Genomic DNA, 26,873 nt, shown 5'->3' on the forward strand with positions numbered 1-26,873 from the left:
GATAGAAAACCGTGATTCACCCCCGGGGTACCGGGGGTTGAAATACCGTGAACTCTAATTACCCTCCCTTCGGGTTCCGGTTCCTGAAGTGGGCAGAGCTACGAGCAGAACATTTGCCTATGATTTTCCGTTTGCCGCCGAACGAGATGAGTCTCAGTGATTTAGACTCTTGCAACTTGGGATGATCGATAGTCAAAATGACATTGGTTCCGGAACCATGGCTATAGGGTTGGACGTTCGTAATGGTTTGGTCACAGAAACAGGCAAGCATTTTCAACTAACATAATTGAAGGCACCAGTACCAGAGAAAATTCTTTCCGCGATCCGCGGGTTCTTGCGGTTTATACCGTTTGGTAAAACATCTCTGGTAATTAATAGCGTCGTTGTGTAAGCAGAGGTACGCAGTATGTATCTCGTAATGATCCCCCTTTTCACCCCTGGCATGGCGCACGCACCTTGATACCTGCACAGCTGCAGCCTGCATTACCCCCACGGAATAACTCGAAAGCTTTTGGGGGACCATGCATTGGTGCGTCGTAAGGGAAGAACTTATGAAACTTTATCGGCTGGCTTGCGTTGTTATTGCACAGATGATGTGTGGAAAGAAGCCAGACGAACTGACACTGCAAGCACTCCTTGCTTGGATCGCAACAGAGCTCAGGTGGTCATTCCCGTAGCTCTCTCAATTTTGAACGGTTACCGCGATGATATATGATACCGATAAGCGCGATCCCGGCATGTGGTATTGCCCTCCTCCCACAGCCGTCGTTCTTTTGAACATTTGAAAAGCTGCTTCATTCATGGCAGGCCTGATTCAAGTCAGGGAAGCATAGCTGCCAACAGAGATAATGAGGAGCAGACCCTGATACGAAGGACTTCCGAGCGGCAATCTTCTCTATCTTCCCGATACTGGCTCAGCTATCCAGCTGTTGCCCCATTCTCACTTGGTTGGTGCAAGTCGTCACTTCGGAGATTAGGGCATGGGTGTTTGACATGCTGGCTTAGATCTTGCATCAGCAGCGGTGAATAAAACTCATCCGATCGGGGGCGAGTTGATCCGGACGCAATTTCAAATACTCCCTGTGACTTTGGGTTAACTTACCTAATGCCCCTGAGGATTAGGCACTTTGTAGAATTCCAACCCTACTTTTGTTTAACAATCTGAAGAAAGCCAGCCACTGGTACGCGATATGTCAATAAGTCATACAAAGAGTTGGGAGCGAAGGACCTCTGTTGGTATGTCCATCGTGTTTATGCTACACGTGGGAATACGATAGCATTCAGCGCAAGCCCTCAATGTGCCATTTTCGCGTGCTAATGAGGATTTAGTGCATGAGTATAGGTAAGAAGACCGAGTTCTATGTATCAATCAAGATTCAAGATAACTTCGTAAGTGGATCCTGCCTGGGTCATACGAGGGGGCGAAAGCCCTTCTACAGTGCAACCTAATTTTGCCCCTCAGCTCTTTTGAGTCTGGAAGGGCATAGAGACTGGCGGACCTGGCCTCAGATTCACCGCGAAAGCCATTACTTATTACATGCTAAAATGAGAGAAGCAATCCATGACATCTACGCAAATGACCACTATGATCTGGCCGTTTCCGAGCACTATGAGCAGGCTCTTGGTCTTTCAGGGATGAGTTATCCTGCTCCTACAGATGTTTGAAGGTCCCAAGCAGGAAGACGATGCTCAAGCTTTTTGGCTTGCAAGCCCAAACACACTGTCCGTGACGATATCTCGGCGTTCAATGCACCTATAATCAAGACTTGGGCTCTTGGGAGCTCATTACCTCTGCACCGGCCATTTTGTGTGGATACCAGACGGGGCTTTGAAAGTGGGCTGAGGATAGGGTACTTGGATCGGCTCGTCGGAACGGACCCAATTTATTTAATTGTCTGAAGATGGTATGAGCAAATCCCTACATGGCATCTTGCCTTTGACCACTTAGCCACCTAGGTACTTGTATGAAATCCCCATAATGAGGGGTTTCAATTGCAAGCCAGTGTTGCGCCTGCAACGTTTTCCAAGGGTCAATTGGGTCGGCGCACGTTGCAGGATAAGAGTCGGGCTGTTGTTGCTAGAACACATGATAATTCGCACCTGAGCATCATTGTCCAACTCCACCTCCAGTGGATCGCGGCGTTGTGGCAGAGTGGTCTAATGCGCAAGACTAGAAATCTTGTTCCTTCGGGAGCGTCTGTTCGAATCAGGCCAACGTCGAACTATACGTTATTGTATTTTTTGAGGATGACGATATCGAGAAAGTGAATGTGGGCTTGCTTGGGCGGCAACGTGTCATGCCGTGACGCCTCTACTGCTTTTTGTTGCCGTCTTGCTCTCTTTTCAAGTTTTCATTTGACAGGCTCGCTTCATTTCAGAAAGCTGTAGAGTGTCTTGTGCCTCTGGGCTACGAGTACTCAAATTATGGAAAAGTGTATTACTGCCATGCGTTAGAAGTTGCGCAGCAAAGTTGTCTGACAGTCGGCAATAACTTCCAATCATAAGGTAGCAAAGGACAATCAAAAACTGCAAAAAGCATACGAGAAGCTAATGCTTGCTCTTTTGACTATGATCCTATCAAACCGCCCATCCACACGATCCACACGATCGTAATACATGTCTTCAAACTCGAGCCCCCTTGTACCTATTGTGACCCAAAACGTCAATTCAGGAAATTGGTGGCTTTTGTCCGTACACCACATGGCTAGGCGATCAATGATCAGTGTCCGAGCAATCGCGCAAGATACCGGCAAGACCTACATATCATACAGGCCATGATAAGCGCCAGTCTTCATTTCATTCCGCACATTCGCAACTTCTACCAGAACCTGCTCCTTGGTCCGCTTGAGAGCACCACAGAACACCCGTAAGGTGAAGCCTTCCAAGCCATCTAGCATTTGTGCTAGGTTGATGAGCCCAAGGTCTTTGTACCATGGATCTTTTGGCCACGGGCCTAGTGGATTTTTGATTTTCTGATGGAAGACGTTCTCGAACCTTTGTTCCCGGACCCAGCCTTCGAGCTTAGGACCCGGGCAAGGATCAATGCCCAGGTTCTCCATGGTTTCCAAAAAGGTCTGATTCCAGTCCCAGGTTACGTGATTTTCCGTGTACGAACCGTCGTCGGAATAGATCTCGGCGTTCATTTCGTGAAATTCAGCCCAGCCTCCTGGGTTCAGATGACTGTATGTTTCAATTAGACTTTTGATTCAACTCCGTAAATGTGTCTCTCACATAATTGATGTTTGAAGGAGCTTGTGAAGGAATGAATCGACCACGCAGTTGCTTCATAGACATGGAAATACGACATACTTGTACACGTTCTCTATCAATTTGGGCCAGTCACGGATAGATGCTGCTAAAAACCTTGTGAAGATGAAGTCATACTTCTTTACTTCGACCCAGGGACTTTCGACGTCGTCAACTTAAAACTTAACATTCTCGGGAACCCTAAATAGTAAGTCACAAATGAGAGGGTTAATAACATCCATTTACATCATGGGGACTTTTTGTAGACTTGCCATGTTGGTTGAATGGCGCTCAGGTCAACTCCAATTATCTCTGCGTTTTCGAACAGATCACCCATTTCAATGGCCCCTATCAATTTGTCACTTATTAGTTTCTATTCCAAAATCCCATAGTCAGAGACAGAAAGACAATACGGTTCACTCACATATTCCTGTGCCGGTCCCGACATCGAGAACAGCATGGATCTTGCTTCTCTCGAGGGGCGCGAGGAAAAGTCTATTGCCAATAGCTCTTGTCATCATCGAATGGCACATGTCCATCCTCTCCATCTCTGGCTCATCATTCGGCATGATATACGCTGTTCCTTTGGATGAGACCAACACAGATGGGGGCTAGGATCCAGAACGAACTCACTCCCAGATCGGAAAGCATGGTACCGTCGGCCGTATTCAACCGGGTAGTCCAGAACGCTGGAAGTTAGGGAAACAGAGTATTTTAAGCTATGAAGCGCGAAGTTGTTAAGCTTGATCTGATAAACTTAATATGGAGGCATACGGACATTTGCTCGTCAATGCTTAACACATCTTTGGACTGTATTTCTTTCAGCAAGGCGCCGGGGAGCTGGAAACCGCAGGTCTGCACGAACTCACAGATTCGCTTTCGAGCGGCACATCGCTGCCTGCTGCTGAAGGGAGTGCAGGTATGCCGTGATCTGTGCACCAATAACCTGTGCCTTCCATCTCGAGAAGTGACAAGGATGTCTGCAATGCGGGAAAATGGTGGCAAAGTCTGGTTGAAGATGTTGACCTGGGGATTTCCTAAGACTCGCAGAAAAAATGTGCCGCACTCTTGGTTTTGTAGGATTTCTCCACTTTCCAGCCTGCCTTCCTTGTTGGAGGTGGGCTTGGTCGGTTAGAACCAACGCGAAGTGTAGTCTTTGTTGGTTCAGTTCCTCCGAATGCGCCAGCTTGGGGGTACCTATTTGCGAGTCTCATTTCAAGCTTTTGATTCGCCATCATCGGCGCTTATCTTCTCTCTGTTGTTTGCTTCGAGCATGCACCCATGGCCATAGCAGGCATCAGACATCAACCCAACCGCGGCAGCAATCAAATCTACAACTCACTTCATTGCGATGTAAGAATTTTCTTTCCGTAAGGGTGATTGTATTCATCGCCAAACTTCGCAGGAAAAGAGTTATGTTGGTTTGAAAACATGTGGAAATCACCATTGACTGTCCATCTTCGACTATCAAATCGTTCTAACTGCTTTAGAACTTCGCCGTTGACAAGCGCTCGAATCTTTCTGCTACCTTGAAGATAGTTTGAGTTTATACCAGCACTACCGTATCACTTCGATTCAACCCAACCAACCACTGACTCAAGGCAGTGGTGCGGCAACGACTTGCTCGCCAGAGACTTCTTCCTCCGTAGGCTTCCGTCCATAGACCACGTGTCTAGGGAAATGGTGTTAGTCAGAGCCTGCCGAAAAGAAAGATCTAACTCACAGTCTTAGATATGTCTGAAGCTTGAGATCCCTCAAAGCCTTCCGCATTTCGCTGATGAACACAAGAATTTCCGCATCTTCCCATCCCATAATTTGTCGCAGCAAGAAGAACCCAAATCCTTCGAGTGACTGGTCGAGATATTCCAGATTGACGGCGCCACATTCTTTCAACTTAGGGTCTGATGCCCAGCCGCCGATTGGGAAAGGCCAGCTCTTTTCCACGACATCAACAAACCCGGCATCCCGCAGGGCGTTTGCAACGCCGTGGTTCCTGGTCTGCTTTGCGGTCTTGCCCAGTCTATCAGTGGCCTCGAAGATAGTCTTCGCCCACCTCCTATAAATGTGGTCTTGCGGCAGATCATCCCTTAGAGCTTGAGAGTGATCTTCAATATCCCATTCATTTAGTTCAATGTATCCACCAGGTACGAGGTGATCGAATGATTGCTTGTACAACCTTGGCCAGTCAGAAACAGCCGCTTCCATGTGACGGATATGAACGTAATTGAAGTGTTCTCGAGGCCAGGTCCACGGCTCCTCGATGTCGTCGATTTGGAATTTGCAGTTTGGCGGAACCCAACCAGGTTGGATAGGTGATATGTCAACTCCAATGACATCGGCTGAAGGAAACTCATCCGCAAAATCGCTGTAGTCGACCAGTCAGTCATTCCCTTTGATTACCGCCCCTCTCCCGATATAAGTCATCGTAATTGAAACGCGTCATGTAACTTACATTGCCCAGATTCCAGTGCCTGTTCCAACGTCTAGGACTCTCTGGCAGGCGTATGCGTCAGAAATCGGCGGCAGAAGTAATATGCTCATCGCAGAAACCTACATGAGGAGTTTTACCGATGGGTGCTAAGAAAAGCTTATCGTCGAAAAACAAAAGTTCCAGATAGTGTCTTTCGCATTGATGTTAGAAACGTGCGAAATTAAGAACCATCACCGCCTCGCAGAGACAGTCTTAGAGCGCAGCGTATTGTAGCCTGTTGAGGGCACTTACGCAAGATCGAGCCCTTCATTCTGCTTCTCATCATTTGGCCCCCAATAGTCGGTTTTCTGGGTATATGTGCGCCCTAGAATGCGACGATATTCCGTGATACTCTCGCTAATTGAAGCAGTTGAGGCGGTACGAATACTGTAATGATTAAAGTTTCAGTGGCCGAATAGACTACTTGACAGAAACTCTTTCGACTTACCTCTCCGTCTCAGCTTCAGTCAAGTCCTCATTTTCGAAGACAGGGTCCTTAGGCAAGACCGGGTCAGCGCAATTCTTATTCTCTACACCCTGGAGGATATCCAATAATACCACATTTTGGGCACTTGGAGACTTACGGCAGCTATGGCACCTGAGCCGGGCTCGTTGGTGCTCCTTGGGGATGAGCTTGTCGAACCAGCTGCCCTCGGAGATGGGCTCTCCGGCGATGGAATCGCTGTTCCAGCTGTTGCATCCGGGGTCGAGACCATATTGAGTGTTTTGAAGGATCTCTGACTTGTAAGCAATTGAAAAATCAGGCAGATGAGTCATGAAAATTAGAGAAAGATTCTGTCGCCGTTTGGATCACCGGTATTTGTATGGGCTAATTGACCCCTCTTTTGCAATGCACTGATTTCTCTGTTGGTTCTATCCAACGCGCGTCCGTTTCTGCACACCAGGGGTTGATTCGCCAAGGGTCGAAGCGAAAGTTCGCTTCCCCGGGCGAATCAGAATGGGAAGTTCTCTATATTTGATGCATATTCTAGGCTCCTTGTGGAAGGTCTCTGACGCGCTGGCGGTACAACGATGGGGCCTCAATTGGTTTCGATGTGTGCCATTTCAGAGTGGAAACATGCGCCGAACTCATCTGAATGACTAAGTATTTCTCTTTGATCTAATTCTCTAGAAACCCCAGCGCTTGCTTAGCAGTGGCTCTTGACTATCTCTGAGAGAATTGTTAACTTAAGTAGTCAGTAGATATTCACGAAGAAGTATGCTAGATAGGCCATTATTCCTGTGAAAGTTCTCAGACAGACTCGGTAAATTACCATTGGCACATTAAAGACCTCATATTTAGCACATGGCGGCATTTCTATATGTTTGAATTGTACTGGGCGGGCCGTAAGTCTATATACAGGTAAAGAAGAATACGAGCAACCACACGTAATAGATCCAAATCCAACGAAGTATCAGTAGCCGACGTTAATCGATTCAAAGGCGTGGTTGGTAGTCTCCGCAAGGTCTTGTCGATGACATAAACCATTACTCAATCTTACTCTTGAAACATTCTCAAGATCGTGGGCATTTTACCATGGTCCGCTCAGTAAGAATGTTCGACGACGACGAGTCTTAGCTCTGCCCGCCAAGTGCTACCTGGACTTTTTAGTGGATTCGGTACCACGGAGGCACTAATCCCCGTCTTTTGTGACTGGGGGTTTGAGCCCACTTCTGTCACTAACGATGGCACAAAGTAAGGTATATTGGCTCATTGTTTTGCGCGACAATTTGCATGAGAGCCTGCACCATTTTGTAGCAACCGTGGTCCCCAGTTTCACGTCATGTATTAGAAGTAGAAGCTGTTTAGATCTTTTGTTTCATACATCTTCTCAGACATAGAAGGCTAGCCAAGTAATAGATGTGGCAGTTTACTTGCATAGCTCAAATCAACTTGCGTACGCAGACAGTAAGCAATAACCCGCGCGGGAAAAGTGTTCGTAGTACTCATCCGGCAATATCTTTGCCCAGACTAAGCTACGAAGAAGCGACTATATCGAGGGCAATGAAGAAACTGAACTATCATAAGCCTGTATAGTATTGATTTTGATAAATCTTTATAATCTAGCTAAACTTCAACCGTTGCCTCCTGACTGTTGCCTTCCGAGAGGGAGGTGTCTAAAATCGCTCACTCTTCACCTTCGACAGCCTTCTCAGGTTTCTTTGCATAAACAACGTGACTGGTGTTTACCAATTGACGTCAGCTGTAATTACACGGTAGATAAGAAGTAAAAGTTGATCGTAAAGAGATGAGAGGAAGAATAAAGCACAACGTACAGCTTGATGTAAGATTGGAGCTTCAGGTCTCTGATGGCCTTTCGCATTTCGCTCATGAAAACCAGGATCTCCGCATATTCCCAGCCCATCACCTCTTTGAGCAGGAAGGTACCGAAGCCCTCGAGGGATTGATCGAGATATTGGAGGTGACACGCGCCCACTTCCTTGAGAGTCGAATCCCTCGGCCAAGCTCCAACAGGTGCCGCCCATTGCTGTTCAACGACGTCGACGAATCCGGCCTCCTCAAGACCCCTAGCAATACCATGATTGCGGCTCTGAGTTCCCGTCTTTCCCAGCCGGTCCATGGCCTCTAGCATAACCTTGCCCCACCTTTTGTAGACGTGACCATCGTCCAAGTCAACGAGCACCTGAGAGCATAGCTCAACGTCTATCTCCTTGACCTCGATGTAGCCTCCTGCCTTCATGTGGACATACGATTGATTGTAGAGCTTCGGCCAATCTGCTACGCTTCCCTCGAGGTGTTTGATGTGAACAAAGTCAAAACGATCAATGGGCCATGTCCACGACTCTTCGATATCATCGATTTGAAACTTGCAATTGGGCGGTACCCATCCTGGCTGAATGGGCGAAATATCAACACCGATAACCTCAGCAGATGGATACTCGTCCGCAAAGTCTCTACGTATCGCTGTTAACACTCTTGAGCACAGACTTGAGGTTTATCGGCCAGCACATACATCGCCCAAATGCCGGTTCCTGTGCCGACATCAAGGACATTCTCGAACAATGTCAGAATTGTTATTCTGCAGTTCAGTGTCATGGGTAAGACGACTGCTTACCGATGGGCCGTCAGCGAAAGGCGCGAGAAATAACTTATCACCTAGAAGAAGAGTCTCCCAATAGTGGCTGCGTGATATATCAGGTCAGTGCTGGGTGTGGCAAAGTAACATTTAGAGGTCAATCCTGTACGCAATGTCGAGCCCTTCATTCTGTCTTTCGTCATTCGGTCCCCAGTAATCGGTCTTTTGGGTGTAAGTGCGTCCGTGAATTCGGCGATACTCGGTGATACTTTCACTCAAAGATGCAGTGGAAGAGGTGTGAATACTGCATGTCGAGTCGTTCAGTAATGACAACTTCCGAATCCTGATTCCTCTTTCATCTCAAGCTCACCTCTCGATCTCCGCATCTGTTGTTTCCTCATCCTCAACGACTGGATCCTTCAGTAGAACAGTGACTATTAGCCCACGGCTGCGCAACGTGATGGAAGAACACCCGGTCGTAACTTACAACAGGTATCGCAGTCGCGGTAGGCTCGGAATTACCCACAGAGGGCAGACTAGAGGCCGCCGCGCCTTGTGGAGATGCAGCCATGAAATGGACTTCCTCGATGGCTCAGACAGACTGAAAAACTGTAGAATGAAGGCCTAAGAAGAGGTCGTGATGTCTAGTTTTGACGACTGGACAGACCACACAAGCCATTGATGTTGGAAGGATGAAATAACAACGACCCCTCATTTGCATTTCTTCTTCTCGTTGGTTCAACGTTTTCCGAACCGCCAAGCATCGGAGCGAGAGTCCACGTCCCCGGACGAATGAAAGCAGCCTGATTTCCTCATGTTGGTTGTGGATTCTAGGCCAATTCCGGAAGGTCGAGAGTGCCAAAGCCGCCTGGGCACAGCCCCTGATACTTTGAGAGAACAACTACACAAGGATGCAATGGTGTCCTCTTCACGTCGCCATAGGAAACTTGGGGCACTGCGCACTCAAAGGAAGCTATGGACAAAGAATCGATGAGAACGTTGTCCCGAGTACGGATCGAGCCGAATCAACGGAAAGACTAAGTGAGATGCTAGCCAATTAGGAGCCAATAATCTACCTCTCTAACTCCATATCCTAGATTGCCATTGTGACTCTGAAAAGCGCTGGGGTAGAAGGGGGAGGGAGGGGCAAAGGTTCCGGGCATAACAGCTTTTTCGAGCCATGTTGATTAGTTATGCTTGTGAGATGTGGGCTTCAATCTTGGCAATGGAAGATTGATGACAGACACAAAGATGCACGAAACTGTTGGCACCATTGAAACAAGCCGTTCTGTGCAGCCTCTGCCATCTCGTAAAGCTGCCGGTCTGGCCAAGATAGGACGGATGTTCCCAACACAGGCCGATGCTCGGAACGTGATCAGGCCCTCCGTCCGAAGGCCTATCTTTCCTCAAAAGCCAAGAACAGTTGTTTATCTGCTGTAGATCTACACGTGGAGATGTCTCCTACTCTCCGCAAAATATGACGTTCTGAGGTCATCACAGCTGCTCAAGAGTCGATTTGAGTCATGAAGATCCTTATTCACACAGTGACCTGATTCTGTCAGGAGTAATTTTCTAGAGTCTATTCTCGAGAGACCAGACCATCAAACAAATAAGACAACGCGAAACAAACAATGAAGCTTGGCCGGATGATCCCCCACCAGCCGTTGAATCGCGGTATCGGTCTCTTTCCCGCTGAGAAACGCAGTGGTGCCGGACGGACGATTTGGAACGAACTCTTTTTTAGGCCCCATTGCCTGCCACTAATGACGACAATGCAAAACCCTGACTCGCATGTACCACTGAAACTTCTGCACCCTCGTGCTGATCTCGATTGGAGTGACGCACGTTCCTGCGGACTAAAAGTCTATTTTGTGTGGGTGAGTGAGGGGTCCCATTACCTGAAAAGAGTTGAATCCAAATGTCTGTGTTTTCGGGCCGGTCATGTTAGAGGTGAGAAGGAAGAGCACAGAACAGAAGCACACCGCTCCCAAGGCTTAGGCGAAGCTATGATTGGAATCACTCGCGGCTACGGTATATGCCGCTGCTAGTTGCATACTAGTAGCCGCGGCTGCGTAGGAATCGAGGACTAGCTTGAGGCCGGTCGCCCCGGCTTCTAGTCCGATCATCGCACCGTCAGACAGTCCACGGCCTTTGCCTCCGCGCCATTACCAATTTAAAGACCGTGCCTTGTTCTCTATGGCAGTCTCCATGTGTGGCCCAGGGGCCCCTGGTGTAACTGCCCGGAGATCATCGCTACCACCCTCGAACTCGCGACGGCGTGGCAAACCCCCAGAGTGGGAGCCGGCAACCGGCTGCCCGGCCAGAGGGAGCATCTCTGCTGCAGTGAGCTTTCAAATGCCGACTCCCTGCGCAAACAGGCGACTCTACGACGAACTCTGGTCTGGCAAACCGGGTCCAACGGATGGAGAAGTAAAGGGTCGGACAAGTTGACGCCTGCAGGGTCCAAAGGTCAAGAATTCTGGCCCCAGCGTCTGACGTTCCCGAGTCGGGGTTAGGACATGTTGGCTATCCCAAGCACTTGTGTTGCGCTGCCCTCCACCCAACCTTCAAAACAATCCTTCCCCCGTGCTGCCACTCACCGTTGCATGCATTAGCTTCCTACTTGCCCGCCATCGCGACTAGTGCGGTTGGTGAAGTTCCGACGAGAGCAGCGGTCAATGGGTCACTTTCCTCATATTGGCTGCCCTGCCCCAACATTTTGCCAAAAAAGCTTGTCAATTTTCTCCTCCACCTCTCGATCACACCCCTACCGCCGGGGATGAAGGTGGAACAGCAACACCAGAGAATCCACCGTGACCGTCGACGTCCGATGAAAAACGACACATAGCATTACGATGGCGGGAACACTTATACCCCCGTGGTATGTCGGCTCGACACCAACAAACGATGAACAGAACATAGCGAGCATGTTTTGGGGGTTCACGCTTGGAGTCGGCCTATGGAGCGGAGTCAAGGGTTATCGACAAAGTAGAGCCAGTTGGAACAGGACACACAGGGTCAACATCTACATATGGTTGATCTGGGCGGAATGGATCGCCAGTATAGTCATCGGCATCATATCCTGGTGCTATCTGACATCCATCATTGATCCAAGGTAGGCTTCTCTCCCTCTTCTGAGTAATCCCAGTATCTAATTTCGAGTAGCTTTGAATACTTCTTTTTCCTACGTAAGTATCGTAGGGCTTCAATTCGCATACTTTTTTAAACACTAACGCCAACCGGTTGAAGTCGTATTGTGGACGATCCAGGTAAATTTCCAGCAGGTTTTTTTTCATGATTTATATTGGACATTAGCTGATCAGTGCTTCATCAGGTACAATGTCTCATGCAAATCATCGTCAACCGAATCGCAATTTTGATGCCGATACCTGCACAAGCCACACGATTGAAGTGGGGAGTCTTTGGCATCCTCTTGGCGGTCAACATCAGCGTCTTCTGTATCTGGATTCCAGCTCGTCTTCAGATCAACGAGACTTACATTCACATCAACGAGATCTGGGACAGGATAGAAAAGGGCATCTTTCTTCTTGTGGATGCTGGACTGAACCTTACCTTCATCTATCTGGTCAAGTCGCGGCTAATTGCTAGCGGCTTGACTAAGTACACGGCCCTATTCCGATTCAACCTGGCCATGATTGCAGTCTCAATGTCACTTGATGTAGGTTCGATCGCTTTCCGTCTGCACTTGACCTGGTGGCTTACCATTCACACTCTAGGTCATCCTCATTGGACTTATGTCCCTGCCGAATACTTTGATGTATGTGATGCTGACTCTTGTGGGCTCGTGCCATCGCTAACTGTCACAGCTATGCCCAGTTCCACCCGCTAGCCTATTTACTCAAACTACATATCGAAATGGGCATGGCAGATCTGATAGCAAAGGTCGTCAAGGCCTCAAACCCCATGCGCCCACACGCCGAAACGAGGAGAGACAGCAACGAAGGAGCGCCAGATGCGAACAAGAACTCATTATCGAAGTCGAGGTCCAGAAGATTCTCGATGCCCTACGTAGCTGGGAGGTGGATGTTGAGCTCGGAGAATGTACAACCCAAAAGAAACACCGTAGGGCCAGAACTCGAGCTCGGTATGCCGGCCAACACATTCTCAGGGAGGGCGGCAGAGCCAGAGACTACGCCACACCCTCGTTCTCTCTCTCGTCACATAACTGAACCGAATGGGATACCTGGGCTGGGTATGACGCCACAGTCAAGGACTAGTCGCCAGGATTCTAGTAGTACTGTGAGGGAGCAAGACCAGGATGTTGCGTGGTATGTTTAATTGAAGAGACCGGAATAATATGATACCCAGGGAGTCCAAGGAATCGAAAAGGCAGCAGTCACGCGGATAAAAGCATTTAGCGGAGTAGGAGTATTGTCACACAACTGTGAAAGCGATTTATCGTCATGAACAAAATTAATTTATGTAGAAAACTCAAGGCTTCTTAACGAGTACTCTTCACAAAGTGGTACGTGGAATGTTTATGTATACTTCGTTTTTCGTTCATGACCGGTCAAATGACTGGGACTTCTCCATCGCTGGCCCCCTAAACAGAAATCCAGAAGACGTGTGCCCCCCTTGCTCCTAGCAGGAACCTCCATCATCTACATCATCTGGCTTTCTTTTACATACGCGAAAACTTACTTCAGTTGGTAGATAAAAAGTCGAATTATAGGAGACGCTGGAAATACGTTTCGCGCTGGTGAAAATTCTCCTCACATCATTGCGAGTCGCGATGGGCACCCTGCAAGGCTTTCACTGCCAAAGCAGTAATGGCCCCTTCGCTTCCAATTAGGATCCCAGAAAACCCATACCGGTATAAGTATCCCATCCAGCTGCCATCACTTCTCTGCAAGTCCAGTAGGACCCTTCTATCCGTTGTGTTAATCAGGCGCATGTTGTTCGACGCAAGCAGACGAAGCCCGACACTTGACGCATCGTTTGTAGATCCCATGCGTTCTTTCAACCGCTGACAGAGTAGATCGCGCAAATTGTCAAGCTCACTGGCATTAGGATTCTTGGAACATAGTTCACTGAGATAGTAGAGTAGGAAGTCCGGCAGGTGGTAGTAGCGAGTTCCATGCTCGAAAGCGCCTGTGCGGAGCATATCCTCCATGAAGTGTAGCGCGGGCTGGAGTTGATTGCCTCGTCCACTTGCGTAGAAAACTCGCAGTACATTGGCTGAGATAAAAGGATCAAGCCTCGGCCGGCCTGGGTCGAAGTAACACTGCACAGAGTCAACTCTTAGTTGGTTTCAAAAGTACATCCAAGGGGAGCAACCTACATATGCTAGTCCATCTGGATTCAAAAATTGGAGAATATTATCCATGGCCTTCTGCTTGACATCGAAATCAACATCAAGCGTGAGGAGAGCGATAGAGGTAGTGTCGAGGTCCTCGGGAAAGACTTCCGTTGTCAGCACTGGAGGCCCGTAAGAAAAGCAGTTCCATTGGCCTGAAGGAGGATTGTGTTGGGCGATATCGACAAGTCCCCTAAGAAACGTAAAGTAGTCAGTATTTCAGGCGAACTTATTGTCCGGGGTGGCTCCGTACCATTCGTTCGTCCAATTCAATAAAAGAAGCTGCTGGAACTGCTCCCGAATCTCAATGCCAGTGTTGGATATACACCACATGTCCTTTGCGTGAGCTCGAAGCCAAGATTTACCACGCTCAATGGGATCACCAAAAAGGCTGTTCAGCTTCTGGATTACTCTGTCCGTATTGTCAAATAAGACTCCTTGCATCCCGCGACATTGGGCGCAGATGACATTCTCCGGTCGGTCGTCAACAAACACAGTTGATTTCGCATTCAAGCCTGCATCTTCGAGAGCTCGATCAAAGAAACCTTGCTCCGGCTTTCGTACACCCAGGCTGGCTGACGTGTAGACATCATCAAAGATGTCCCAGCCTCCAATCTTGGAGTGAACTATGTTGTAGCTTTCGGTAGACATATTGGTTGCAGCAATCACGCGAAGTTGGCCGTTGGAGTTCTCTTTGAGATTTCTGACGGCTGCAACAAAGTCTTCGTTGAGTGTCAAGGTTGACGATGCCAGCTGGATGGTTTGTTGTAAGGCACCCTCCGCAAGGGCGAACCTCTTCGTCAAGGCCCCGAACACCTCTGATTGTGTCGCCTTACCTGCCTCCAAGCTGTGCCATTCGGATGATTCAAGGACGCGCTTGAACACCTTTCCTGGAATTGGAGCGTCTGGGACGGCGGAGAAGTTGCAGAAAACTCCGCCAATGTCCAGTATCAACGCGGTAGGTCTTTCATTCACACTACCCTGCCGGCACAATGAATACGAAATTAGCGCGCTACTCTTAAGATATCCCGCCATGTTTCGCATTTTCGCCATACCTCGAGTGCGCCGTGATGGCTCTGAAAAATTGGGGTGGGCGATGAGTGATGCAACTTAGCCATAGTAAGAAGTATCACGAAAAGAGGAAGCGCTTGGTAAAGGAAATCTGGTGTTCTCGAGAAAGACGAGAGGGTTCCAAAAAAAAAAGCAGACCTACGTAGGCAGCAGTATCATTGAAGTATATGTATTCTTTGCCGCAAATTGCCCACTGTGAAGATCAAACATTGCGACTTCGGACGAGGCAATTTTCGACCTTCCGCATCGTGTCGGGATCAGACAATTGATTGAGATGATCCAGGTTACTTCGAACATTTGGAGGATCTTGCCAAAAGGTCCTGCATAGCTTCCTTCAATGAACCCCTGTCAAAGGCTCGTCTTTAAGCTGACGAGACACGACGAGCGATCTTCGCTCAACCGCTGCGCCAAGTCGAAGATCTAACGTAAGCGTAGGTTGAATCCTACGTGAACTCTGACATGATGTGGGTACAAAACACAACGGTCTGTCTTCCCCCATTTCATTAGTTGAAGATACGAGGAATACGGAACTATTCCAGACAGCCATGCTGCACCTATTACAAGGGGCCAATGGATAATGCCATTTTGAGTGATTAGCAATATGCTACACAGATTTTCATCACACAGCTTACCTGTTTATAGACAAGATTGACTTTCAGGATGTATCGGAGAGGCTGGCAGTTGGCCAGGTGGAGTTCATAAAGCAGACCATTGCTTACTCGATATCGGACGATCATGCGTTGCGCGCTCTCTTCCAGCTGGAACATCTCAGAAAACAACCTGTTAGATTTCCAGGTAAAACGCACGGAGCAAATGGTTTAGTCAATGACAAAAGAAAGTTCACCTCAGTTCGGGCACACAATAATCCATGCCGTATATCTGTTTGATTGGTAAGTATAAAGCAAGTAAATACATCGAAACATTAAATTACAATCGGCCTTATATAATCTCTCCTTATCTAGACCTCGGAAAAGGAAATATTTCGAGTAAAGGCGGCTTAGCAGAAGCGCAGCGTCAGATTCTCTGCTAGAACTGAGATTCTTGTAACAAGAGCTTCGGGGAAAAAGGGGAGAAGCAGCTAGTCCTCCAAGGCCAAGGGAAAGAATATAGTGTCTCCAGGTTCTCACTGTCTCACGGCTAACATGATGGCTTTATCTTCGTAGCAGACATAGTACTTCAGTGACGTAGTCACTTGGTCAGGTTTCAAGCTGAATTCGTCATTTGAAATACCGAGGACATAGGCTGAATTAGGAGCAGCGGCCTTCCCCGTTTGTCCAAAGTGCAGGTAGGTTGCACCTAGGTGTGTTGTGTGCATGCCCATTTAACTCGTAAATTCTCTCTTAGGAAGCAATCAAAGTAAAATAATGTAGCAAGACTTTACCCCTATGGTCTCTCAGCTTGTAAGAAGTCGGTCACATCGGCTAATGGTTCCCAACTCTGGTCATCAAACTCTGCAATGCCCTCTTCCCTAGTCAACCAGCTGCGCGACATGCTGAATTGTGACCCCTCGAGAAAGGATTGGGTGTCATGGCCTGCTAATGGCCCAGCCATCTCAAGGCCAGTGAGAAAGTTGTAATCATCAACAGACTCTTGTGCCACAGGCATTCCATATGCCAAGGCACTTTCGCCTACATGGGCAAGATCGACTGTTTGTTGGTCCTGCTCACTCGTGTCATAGCTTTGAGTTTTGGCACCTGATTCTGAAGTTGGGGTTCTCTCTGGAGCTGATGACGCCTCGTAACGATCACGATTCGACCGAGATAGACTCGCCGCGATCTGCACCCGGCAAGACGCCAGCAGCTCTTCCACAACAGATTCCAATGTCTCGGCCAGGAAGCTCTCAAGCTCCCCTTCGTCGTCTGAAACGTTTGGCTCTGGTATGAGCCCTCGCGCCCACAGAGCATCGGATACCAGAGCCTTTCCGTTCGCATCCCAGAAGTCGTGGATCATGACCATAGACTCCTCGATCTGGTTTCCCAAGTATGCTGACTCTGGACGTGGTACATCAGGGAACACAATATCCCACACACTGAACCATTGCTGTTCCTCAGATAATCGTCTGTCTACCTTCCGAGTGAGCTGTCGGCTTTGATCTTCAGATATCCCCTCATAGTTGACCTGATCTTGTAGAAAGCAACCGCGCTGTGAAATGTGGATGTCGCGGTCCGTTGGCTTGTCGAAGATCATCCAGCATGTTGGACAGTAATACGACGGTTGGCGATGATTTCGATTGAGGTGCTGTTTGACGTCTTTGATCCTTTTGAGTTCGATTCTGAGGCACTGAAGATGCTTCAAAGGATCCTCCTTGTAGAAGGGGCAAGCAAGAATGATGCTTCTGCTCTTGTTGGACGGATTCATTGTCGAGCCGCTCACAATATTTGCGTTAGAATCTTCACCCGCCTCATTTCCTCCATTACCCTCATTGTCGTTCTCGTCGTTCGACTTCTCGTGTTTCCTAGATCTCTTGCTTGATTGCTGAGTTTGTGTTGCCGGAGGGTTTGCTGCTCGCTTGTTCGATTTCTGGGGACAGGTTTGCCATTCGAAGAAGTTGCTAAGACAGTCTTCTACTAGCAGCTTTTTGATCGACCGAAACCGATGGTCTGACGGCAATGCATAGATAGGCGCTACTTCTGAGGTTTCAGAAGGCGATGAGCTCTTGTCTTCACTTTCATCGGCGATCGGTGAAAAGGAAAGCTCCTGATCAGCATGTCGCAGTAGAAAGATGTCGGGAAATTGGGGTGGTTTAGAGGGAGATGAGTACATGCGTGCTACGTCTGAGAATGGACTGGAGCGTGACAGGAACTCGTTCTCGTACTTGCTGGATGAAGGTGTCTCTGCCGGAGTAGGTCGTCCCTCATCACATGCTCTCCTTTCCAGATCCTCAAGCCTTCTCTTCAGCTTCTTTCCTAATTTTTTGTCAATGCATGGCTTCTTCTTCCAGTGACCAGTCAACTCCTCTTGGCTACTTACTGTAGTTCCTTTGAGCTATTCGGTTTTGTATTCTCCGGCGCTCTGCCAGATCTGAAGTATTTGTCCAATCTTCTTCACCTTTCATGACCCTGCTCGATTTGTCCAAATCCTCTTTATCGGTCTCTCCTACAGTATTCCGCGGACGAAGCGGGAGCGCTGGGCTCTGCGCCTGGAAGCTGCCCTGGTGAGAGGCACTAGCCCGATCGTCACAGAGCGCAGCTGACATGTCGACCTTGTTGTTATATTCTTAGACTCTAGGCCCTTCGTATGACATTCGTGTCTTCGGCGTAGCATATAAGTCGATCTATAGTCCAACGATGAGCGATGGCGAGTCTTCATATATTAACGAGATTGCAGCCTGATTTCTCGATGAAAGGCACCAATGTGCCCTTGGGTCTTGTTGGTGGCCGCCGCACAGCCACAAATGCGCAGCAACGTGGCAGATCTGCTCCAATCGCTGGGTGGTATTAAGTAATTGTCGATAGCCAATAAACGGCAGTAAAGGTGAGCCTGCCTGTAGAAACGTCTGCATGTGGCTTACGGTAGAGTACGTGATTCATGAGAGCTTTCATCCCATAACATGCTCTCTGAAGACAGGTCTGTGCCAACAGAACAAATATTCAGTCTCTAAGTAGTACGCTCAGTATTTCTAGATGCGTGAGCCGTATGGTACGGTAACTTATGTATATTATTCTAAATGTCTTTCTCTTGCATTTATTTATTCAGGCGGGGAGCTCTCTCGGGGTCTCTCCAGTAAAGACACGCCTCCCTGCGAATATCATCCTTCTCAACTTTGGTTCCATTGTTAGGCTGGACGATAAGCTGCAACGCAGGCTCCGATTCAAGTCCGTAACCCGTTGGCTTGTACTGGGGCCACTCGGGGCTGCCAGGGTACCTAAAAGTGTTGGGGTCGCCGGACAGAACGAAGCTGGACAGATATCCGTGGTAAATGTGGCTGACCTCGGGGTACTGTACCACCGGCTCGTCCCAAGTGTACTTGGTGTCGGCAGTATGCGGGATACCCCTCCACGCAGGCCACGAGTTGTTGGTGTTGAAGTGCAACTTCCACGTCGGCACGCCTGCGATGGAGGCGCGGTACGCCGTCTCCTGTCCAGCGCAGATGTATGCATAATCGCTCCATGCAGCCGAAAGGCGATTGTACTGCGTGCTGTTGGGGGAGTTGGCAAAGGGTGAATCTGGGTGTGTGGCGGGGTCCGGGTAGAGGTCCTCGAGGAGCTGGAGGTCGGTGCTGTTGAGGGCGGGGGAGATATTGTGGAGGTAGTCGAGGAACTCCTGGTTAGTCTCCTTGTCGCCGGCCATGTAGTACTTGGCCTCGTCGTTCACGTTGGAGGTGATGACAGGCACCTTGAAGAATGTGCCGTCGTAGCCTGACTGCGAGCCAAACTTCTCCAGCAACGGTCCACCCTGCGTGGGCTGGAAGGGCCAAGTCAGAGCCGGGTCGTAGTCGTTATAAAGCTTGGTGCTGATGTTCCGGATCGCGTCGATATCCGCGGCACGGAGGCAGGCCAAGGTCGCGGCATTGTCGGCATCGAGCGGGCAGGAGAGGTAGTTCATGTACTCCTCATACTGCTTGACGTAGAGAGGGTATGTAGCATTGGGAAACGCACGGGCGGTAACGGCACCGGACTGGTGGATTGCTCTGGCGAAGAGCGGTTTGCCCTCATCCTCGTTGTAGTTATGGAAGTAGAGGATACCGACGGAGTGACCGCCAGCAGAGCGTCCACCGATGGTGACGGCCTCCGGGTCGCCGCCGAACGCGGCGATGTGCTTCTGCACGAACTGGAGGAAGAAGTGCTGGTCGCGCATGCCGAGGTTCAGCAGGCCCTCTTCGTCGAAGAGAGCAGACGGCAGGAAACCCAACGAGTTGATGCGGTAGTGGAAGTTGACGACCGTGATTGGCTCCTTTGAAGATGCGGCAAACGCAGCGCCATCGAAGCTCTTATAGCTACCCGCGTAGAACGCGCCGCCGTGGATCCAGACCAGGACGGGTGTCTTCTGGTCGAGCGGGATGCCGCGCGTACGGTAGACGTTGAAGTTGAGGCAGGCCTCATCTTGTGTGCTGACATCGGTCGAGGTTGGGTCCTGGACGCAGGTCTTGCCGTACTTTGTCGCCGCCTTGGTGCCGTTGAAGGACGCGGGCCAAGTTACGGGGTTAAAGCGGCCCTCGCCGACCGGCTGTGTTGAGTAGTCGATGCCGAGCCAGGCGTCTACGGGGGCGGGGAGAGCGCGTCCGCTATAGGTCGAGTTGACGACAGTGCCGGTGAACTTGCCGTAGCCCTTTAGTTCAACTGGGTTGTACGCGATGGCGGGCGAGATGGCGACTTGCGACGCCGCAAAGAGCGTGTTGAAGGACGTTGAGAACTTCATATTTGACGACGTGCTCGATCCCTCGTCTCCGAATGGGGCTGCTGCTGCTTGACCGCAAGGAAAGATGGTAGCAAGAGAGCAAACCACTGCTAAGAGGCAGGGCCGGCCATCGCAGAGCTTTAAACGCATTTTCGAATCCCCTCGTCGGTGCTTTGCCCCTCCTCCTCTCTTTGCTATCGAGTAGACAATTTCCCAGCGACCCGCTCAGAAAGCAACCTCTCGCCGCTCGACGGAGACGGCGTTAACCCATTCGAAGCATTGATCAGTGAAGATGCGAGGTTTAACAGAGCTAGAACCCTTGACTCAGGCACCCGCAGAGCCCTCAGAGCGGAGAAGTCCCGAGCGACTGGGGCAATGAGCACGCTAGAATGGCGCGGATCGATGTCATTCAACGAGGGGAAAACAAAGTCGGGGTCGCTCCGATATCGTCGGCCTTCACATCTGGGGTCCGGGGACCCTGGGGTTTCTCGGTGATATCAGTGAATTCAGTGTAAGCAGCCAGTTGAAAGTGATTCAATGTGATAAGACGCGTGAATGACTAAATCAGCTAACGAAATATTCACCTAGGGGCCCCGCAACGTTATCCTTGATTGATGGGCCCAACCTCCCCGTCCAGGATGCTGGTCAACGACACAGATGGGGAGCTCCGGCTTGAATATGTGGGGTCGACGATGGCTGTGTTGTTGAGAGAGGATAGGAGACAGGACATGATAGCATAGTCTTGATACCAGAAACTTCCGTCACCCGATCCCATCTTCCGCGATCCGATATCTGTTATCACTGTTCTCTTGGGTTGAGGAAATCAGGCACACTCTTGAGTTCAGCTATCGCTGTGACCGAACTTGGGCTCAGGAACGAAAACCCACCAGCATGGCCGTGCGCTAAAAATCATCACTAGGTCTCTATCATTGGCCAATTCATTATTTCGTGTCTTTTGACTAAAGCCATGTCCAAAAGTCTGGTCTATCTAGCCCGTCATCTCATCATCCTCGTCGTCATCATCTTGTCCCAGCCCAGCCTCGATAAACGCCGCCCGAGTTCTCTCAATGGCCTGAACAAACTCTTCTCTACGAAAAGCATTGGGCCATCCGTGTTGGACGTACAGTCGTTTGATCTCCTGTACAACACAAGGAAATGTCTTGGTCAGTCACGAGTTTACATTTCCTGTTGCTGATGAACTCACGTGGCCTTCCTCGGTATACCCCTCGACAACTCTCGCCTCCCACTTCCCAGAGCGGGGCGCTGGCACAACATCCAAGTTGCCGACCTGGGCATAGATCTTGTCAAAGTAAGCCTGGATGGGGACCGGGTCCACAACAAGCCACTGCTTGTCTGCGGGAACGTCCTCCTCGCGTTTGTCGAACTCGGTCCCGTAAGGGTAGATGCATCCTGCGATGGCCTATGCGTCAGCTTCACAGAGCACTTTTGAACCAAAACAGCTCTGCGCATAGTCCAGCTGACCTTGATTCGTATCGATCAACCACCAAATTCCCTCGTCCGCATGCGTCAACGAGACCATGTCCGCCGGCACGGGCCCATCAAACGGCGCAAAGCCAAGGTCCAAGAGCGCCGTGTTGGCAAACACTTCAGCGCCGTCGCCGTGAATCCCATTGGCGCCGCCGAACCACCGCCCGTCGCGCAGATACCGCAGCGGGAACGTCTCGGTATAAATCTCGACGGGGTCCGACTCTTCGTTTTCGTGGACGAAGGGGATGTGCCGCAGGAGATCAATGACGGTCTCGGAGCGGCCCATGGCCCGGAGAGCATCCACGCGGAGCTCCGTGTCGCTCCAGCCGGCGGCGGGAGGGAGTTCGATGGCTGAAACGTCTAAGTAGCCCATGCGCACCAGCAGCTCGTAGTGCCGCTTGAGGCAGTTGACGACGACGTCGCGATCATAGCTAGTCATTTTTTTTCGATTCTTGCTTATCCTGCTTTGGCTGAAGATATTAGGCCGATGTGATAAGCAGACGATGAGGAGTTGGAGAGCCTTGCAGATGAGATTTTCACTGAGCGGTCCCTTTGTGGGGCATATCATTCGAGGCCCAAATGGACTGGTCCCTCACTGAGCCAATGACTGGATTCGGCGATTATGTTTGATCCCGTCTACATGGTGTTTTGGCATATCACCTCGAGCAATTCTTGATATCTTGCCTACGCAAATTAAGCTTCATCATGACAACTACATTGTACCTTTTATCTTCACTGCGCAGCAAGTGGACTTACGGCTGTACCACGACGAGAAGGGGGTCATGAGTAATGCTTGCAAGCTTGTTCTTAGGGTTAAGAGAGTGAGTCGAAGGCGACCATTTTTGAAAAAGACCCGAACCTTCTCCAGTCCACGCAACCAGCAAAGACCCGATCGCCGGTTCTGAAGATCACATTACCCACATCGAGTGTGGCTTACTTCAGTTTTCTCGTATTTCTGGAGGCTGTGACCGAAGGGTGAATGCGAGATTCGGTTCCCTAGTAATTGCACTTGCCCAGGTACTTCAAAGGGTAATGAAGTTCACCTCTTCATTTCACATTACTTATTCACAGCTCATGAGCCCGAAGACATATTGCAGTTAACTTAACACTTCCCATTTGCGACACCGCTGTTGAAATCTGCATGGCCTCCTTTAAATATTCTCGGCGGCATCTCTCATGAACTCATTCGATTTGAATCAGCCAGTAGATCCACAGGATCTCAGCCGAACTTGATAATAATTCTGGTGAGGTCGCCTTGACAGGAAGGCATTCGTATGGATCATGAGTTTTCCTCCTTCGGTTTCGTTTTCCGGGCGGTGTCGTGAGTTGAGTCGCGAATATGAGTCACCCTCAATCGAGAGCTATCATAGAGCTGCAGCGCTGAAATTTAATGCACTGCAGCTACTAACAGCGGAGATTTAATCCACCGATTTTAGCACATCACATATCTCTCACACCATTGCTGCAGCTCATAATATCATCACATACAAGTCTAAAAAACAAACCCTCGAGAACCACGCTCTACTTTACACCACGTAGACGAGTATTGAGACTCATCAGTAATAATGGCAATGGTACATACCTCCGTCCCGGAGGGTCTCATCCCTCTCCTGGAATCCCACCTCCCAAACTCCCTCGTCCTCCTCCGCCGCCTCCAATTCACCCGCTTCAAAGACGGCATGCGCCCAACAGCCCGCATCATCCTAGCTTCAGACGCACCACTCCCTTCTACTGCCTCGCAACAAGATGCCGATGCATCAGGTCAAGAGCCACGGAACTTCTGCGCAGCATACCTCGACTTCGGCAGCACCAAAGAAACCCAACTCTTCATGTACTCAACAGTTGAAAACGCCCCCGACAAAACTCTCGCGGACGCGGACAAGAAAACAGCCGAATCCCAAATCGCAGCAGTCCTCGATGCTGTAACACAAGTGAGCAAACAACAACCAGACAATAGAACGCTTCCCGGTGCATGCCTCGCCGGAACCCTCGCCACACCCACGCGGGACGCCATGCTCCGAGCCGGCGTGCGCGTGACACCTCGCCAGGACTACGAGTATGAGAAATACCTGTTCCGCGTCGATGACATTCCGGATTTCGAGGACCGTGTGACGTTGCCCGAGGGAGCTACATGGGGCCCGGCAACGGAGAGGGATTGTGAGATTGTGATTTCCAGGACGGATATTCCGCGTCAAGTGTGAGTTCTTATCGGCCTCCCTGTTTCTTTCTTTTTGTCAAGTTGTTTTGGAACTTGTCAGAGATGGACACAATGGCTGACAACTAGATAGAAAGACGTTGATGTCGTGGCCCAGTTTGTTTCTCAAACTAGAGGATGGAACGCCTATCGCATGGTCATTCCTCGGTGAGTTTTTCGATCCGTTCTAGATACGCAAGGCGTCTTACATTCATCGCTCCCGCCACGATCTGTTTACATACATCACCCACCGCTCCTCGGCAGCATCATAACTCTCTGACTCCTGCTTAGGCACCGATGCATCGTTATCAAGTCTCCACTGCGAGGTAAGTTGTGCAAAATACCCAAACCCAACACGAAGAGGATACTGCAATACTCTTCAATCATGATCTTTCAGTCTAACACAAGACCCCGCTCAGCCACCTTACCGACAGAGAGGCTACGCAAAGGCTCTGGCGTCGAAGTTGATCAAGAGAGGTACGAGCGAGTACGGCGCCGATGGTTGGGCGTCCGCCGACGTGGCGCCGTATAACACGGGGAGCAAGAAGATGTGCCAGAGTCTCGGTGGGAGACATACCTGGAACGTTTCGTGGTGAGTCGTTCCATTTCCCGCGTAGTAACATGGTTTATCTGACGGTGAAGCGGCTAGGAATGTCATTCATCTTCACGAGGTATAGACGAAGATGTGAAGGAAATCGATCTAGAAGTTTGCTTCATACTACCAATCACCTTGTAGATGTATATATCAGCCATCTTATAAATTACGTTGATGTAAGGTTGTCAAAGATTTACCTAGACAACCTGATTGGTAGACAGAAAATGCGATTGTTTCCAACGGGATCGACCATTGTTACGCAGTGATGTGGCAGACATTATTCGCGAAATATTCAGTAAAGAGAAAAGGTGATGGGTAATAAAGTGTTATTTTTGCGTTTTCCCTTGATATTCCTACTCCGAAAAGACTGCCAGCTCCAAGAATCAAGTCTTTTGGCTTTGTGCACCTCATTTCTTCACCAAACCCGCTCCGGTCCCCAAGAGCACCCGCATCCCATTGAAAAAAACTCGAATCCTCAACTCCGGTACAATCCCGCCGGTGACAGCTGTTTGATAACCCATCTCTACCGCCACAACCTCCCAATCTTTCCTCCCTCGGAGATGCACGGTAGTGGGGTCCCCGGCTCGTTGACAGCTCCAGGTTCCCACTAAGCTAAACCGGATGAACGGTTGTGGTGGGGTGGCATGTCTCGGTCAGAACCTAAGAGTATTGCCAACCAACCCCATCCGGATCTGCAACGGGTGTGGAAGATGCCGCCCTCAACAAGAAAATTTTGCCCATGTCGCGATGAGCGCCGTGCGGCGCGCGCACACAAACGGTAGCCGTCGAGAGCCGAGACTCCATCCGTGAGTCACCCGTGGGCGAACGCTCCGGTCCACCCCTCCTCATCCCATCTCTCCCGTCCCATTCAACCCCGCACTGGGACAGCGTACAGCTTCCCAAGGTAGGTCGGTCGGTCGGTCGCAACTTAGAAGTCGGCACCGGGAAGGTGGTAGAGCTTCTGAACGTCGTGCAGCATCTTCTCGTGATCAATCTCCAGGTCCTTGAGGAGACCGTCGTTGAAACCAAAGACCCAGCCGTGGACAATGGGGAACTTGTTCTTGGCGTACGACTGCTGGATAGCAGCCGTCTTGATGACGTTGCGGCACTGCTCGAGAACGTTGAGCTCGACGAGCCGATCGTAGCGAGCATCCTCCTCCTTGATGGCGTCGAGCTCAGCCTCGTGCAGGCGGTAGACGTCGCGGATATTACGCAGCCAGGGGTTGAGCAGACCGAGGTCCTTGGGAGTCATGGCGGCCTTGACACCTCCGCATCCGTAGTGGCCACAGACGACGATGTGCTTGACCTTGAGGTGGCGGACGGCATAGTTAATGACGCTCATGACGTTGAGGTCAATGTTATTGACCATGTTGGCAATGTTGCGGTGGATGAAGGCTTCACCGGGCTCGAGGCCGGTGATTTGCTCGGCGGGGATGCGCGAATCGCTGCATCCGATCCAGAGGTACTCGGGAGCTTGGCCCTGGGACAGGCTGACGAAGAAGTTGGGGTCCTGCTTCTTCTTCTCCTCGGCCCATTTGCGGTTGTTCTCGAAGACGCGGTCGTGCGTCTGTTTGAGGTACTTCTCAATGTCGCTTTCGGCCATCTTGCGGTCGGGTCTGATAGAAGGAGGAGTAGACGATGACGATGATGGCGGTGCGCGTTGATAGGCGATGTGGGAGAAGCTGGAGGTACGGTGGTTGTTTAGGTGTTGATGCTGAGATCCAAAGGTGGTGTTGGTGAATCTGAGAAGAGGACGTGAAGGTTGCGCAGGGGAGGAGAAGAGGCGGGAAGGGAGGGAGCGTGGGAATGGGCTTGCTTTAAACATTAGAGGGGATTTATTTATGGAAAGATCGAGAGAGGAGAGTGCGAAGCTAATGGAGGAGTCCTAATGGAGGATGTAGCTCGGTGTTTGCTGCAGGTAAGCGGACCTTTGAGCTGGCGGGCGGGCGTGGAGGTTGTCAGATCGGAGCAATGGCAGCCAAGGAAACCCAAGATGAAGGAAATGTCGCACCTTTCCTTCTTCCCACGGAAGATTTGTTGGGAAGCTCCGGCGATCGCGCACCGTTGGCGGCTGCACGCGCTGCCGCTAGTTACCAGAGGGCCACAGAGACCACAGA

At 50.1% G+C, this 26,873-nt stretch overlaps 12 protein-coding genes across 12 annotated transcripts; 4 read left to right on the top strand and 8 right to left on the bottom strand.

The window, feature by feature from the left end:
• Nucleotides 1-2,756: 2,756 nt before the first annotated feature.
• CTAM01_11649 (UMTA methyltransferase) lies at nucleotides 2,757-3,815 on the bottom strand (the record flags this gene model as incomplete). Its single annotated transcript, XM_060527660.1, has 3 exons — nucleotides 2,757-3,180; nucleotides 3,504-3,594; nucleotides 3,671-3,815. 3 exons carry the CDS (start codon nucleotides 3,813-3,815, stop codon nucleotides 2,757-2,759), a joined length of 660 nt encoding a protein of 219 aa, XP_060377701.1.
• Nucleotides 3,816-4,842: 1,027 nt separating this feature from the next.
• On the bottom strand, nucleotides 4,843-6,432 carry CTAM01_11650 (UMTA; the record flags this gene model as incomplete). The annotated part of the gene is made up of 7 exons (XM_060527661.1): nucleotides 4,843-4,918; nucleotides 4,970-5,611; nucleotides 5,699-5,739; nucleotides 5,801-5,867; nucleotides 5,969-6,103; nucleotides 6,165-6,211; nucleotides 6,301-6,432. 7 exons carry the CDS (start codon nucleotides 6,430-6,432, stop codon nucleotides 4,843-4,845), a joined length of 1,140 nt encoding a protein of 379 aa, XP_060377702.1.
• Nucleotides 6,433-7,844: 1,412 nt separating this feature from the next.
• Nucleotides 7,845-9,325, bottom strand: CTAM01_11651 (UMTA; the record flags this gene model as incomplete). The annotated part of the gene is made up of 7 exons (XM_060527662.1): nucleotides 7,845-7,896; nucleotides 7,994-8,632; nucleotides 8,692-8,732; nucleotides 8,794-8,860; nucleotides 8,924-9,058; nucleotides 9,125-9,171; nucleotides 9,242-9,325. The coding sequence occupies 7 exons, from the start codon at nucleotides 9,323-9,325 to the stop codon at nucleotides 7,845-7,847; spliced, it is 1,065 nt and encodes a 354-aa protein (XP_060377703.1).
• Nucleotides 9,326-11,609: 2,284 nt separating this feature from the next.
• CTAM01_11652 (uncharacterized protein) lies at nucleotides 11,610-11,980 on the top strand (the record flags this gene model as incomplete). Its single annotated transcript, XM_060527663.1, has 2 exons — nucleotides 11,610-11,869; nucleotides 11,920-11,980. The coding sequence occupies 2 exons, from the start codon at nucleotides 11,610-11,612 to the stop codon at nucleotides 11,978-11,980; spliced, it is 321 nt and encodes a 106-aa protein (XP_060377704.1).
• A 153-nt stretch (nucleotides 11,981-12,133) lies between these two features.
• Nucleotides 12,134-13,053, top strand: CTAM01_11653 (uncharacterized protein; the record flags this gene model as incomplete). The annotated part of the gene is made up of 2 exons (XM_060527664.1): nucleotides 12,134-12,433; nucleotides 12,592-13,053. 2 exons carry the CDS (start codon nucleotides 12,134-12,136, stop codon nucleotides 13,051-13,053), a joined length of 762 nt encoding a protein of 253 aa, XP_060377705.1.
• Nucleotides 13,054-13,492: 439 nt separating this feature from the next.
• CTAM01_11654 (uncharacterized protein) lies at nucleotides 13,493-15,115 on the bottom strand (the record flags this gene model as incomplete). Its single annotated transcript, XM_060527665.1, has 3 exons — nucleotides 13,493-13,999; nucleotides 14,057-14,264; nucleotides 14,325-15,115. 3 exons carry the CDS (start codon nucleotides 15,113-15,115, stop codon nucleotides 13,493-13,495), a joined length of 1,506 nt encoding a protein of 501 aa, XP_060377706.1.
• A 1,410-nt stretch (nucleotides 15,116-16,525) lies between these two features.
• CTAM01_11655 (uncharacterized protein) lies at nucleotides 16,526-18,338 on the bottom strand (the record flags this gene model as incomplete). The annotated part of the gene is made up of 2 exons (XM_060527666.1): nucleotides 16,526-18,048; nucleotides 18,113-18,338. The coding sequence occupies 2 exons, from the start codon at nucleotides 18,336-18,338 to the stop codon at nucleotides 16,526-16,528; spliced, it is 1,749 nt and encodes a 582-aa protein (XP_060377707.1).
• Nucleotides 18,339-18,826: 488 nt separating this feature from the next.
• Nucleotides 18,827-20,500, bottom strand: CTAM01_11656 (para-nitrobenzyl esterase; the record flags this gene model as incomplete). Its single annotated transcript, XM_060527667.1, has 1 exon — nucleotides 18,827-20,500. One exon carries the CDS (start codon nucleotides 20,498-20,500, stop codon nucleotides 18,827-18,829), a length of 1,674 nt encoding a protein of 557 aa, XP_060377708.1.
• A 368-nt stretch (nucleotides 20,501-20,868) lies between these two features.
• Nucleotides 20,869-21,155, top strand: CTAM01_11657 (uncharacterized protein; the record flags this gene model as incomplete). Its single annotated transcript, XM_060527668.1, has 2 exons — nucleotides 20,869-20,990; nucleotides 21,068-21,155. The coding sequence occupies 2 exons, from the start codon at nucleotides 20,869-20,871 to the stop codon at nucleotides 21,153-21,155; spliced, it is 210 nt and encodes a 69-aa protein (XP_060377709.1).
• A 312-nt stretch (nucleotides 21,156-21,467) lies between these two features.
• On the bottom strand, nucleotides 21,468-22,406 carry CTAM01_11658 (uncharacterized protein; the record flags this gene model as incomplete). The annotated part of the gene is made up of 3 exons (XM_060527669.1): nucleotides 21,468-21,617; nucleotides 21,684-21,889; nucleotides 21,962-22,406. 3 exons carry the CDS (start codon nucleotides 22,404-22,406, stop codon nucleotides 21,468-21,470), a joined length of 801 nt encoding a protein of 266 aa, XP_060377710.1.
• A 1,126-nt stretch (nucleotides 22,407-23,532) lies between these two features.
• On the top strand, nucleotides 23,533-24,838 carry CTAM01_11659 (acetyltransferase; the record flags this gene model as incomplete). The annotated part of the gene is made up of 5 exons (XM_060527670.1): nucleotides 23,533-24,164; nucleotides 24,256-24,329; nucleotides 24,453-24,487; nucleotides 24,581-24,753; nucleotides 24,811-24,838. 5 exons carry the CDS (start codon nucleotides 23,533-23,535, stop codon nucleotides 24,836-24,838), a joined length of 942 nt encoding a protein of 313 aa, XP_060377711.1.
• Nucleotides 24,839-25,684: 846 nt separating this feature from the next.
• On the bottom strand, nucleotides 25,685-26,581 carry CTAM01_11660 (carbonic anhydrase; the record flags this gene model as incomplete). The annotated part of the gene is made up of 1 exon (XM_060527671.1): nucleotides 25,685-26,581. The coding sequence occupies one exon, from the start codon at nucleotides 26,579-26,581 to the stop codon at nucleotides 25,685-25,687; it is 897 nt and encodes a 298-aa protein (XP_060377712.1).
• Nucleotides 26,582-26,873: the final 292 nt, after the last annotated feature.

The sequence above is a fragment of the Colletotrichum tamarilloi genome (assembly GCF_030869305.1).
Source record: "Colletotrichum tamarilloi strain Tom-12 chromosome Unknown Scaffold_65.1, whole genome shotgun sequence".
Lineage (NCBI taxonomy): Eukaryota > Fungi > Ascomycota > Sordariomycetes > Glomerellales > Glomerellaceae > Colletotrichum > Colletotrichum tamarilloi.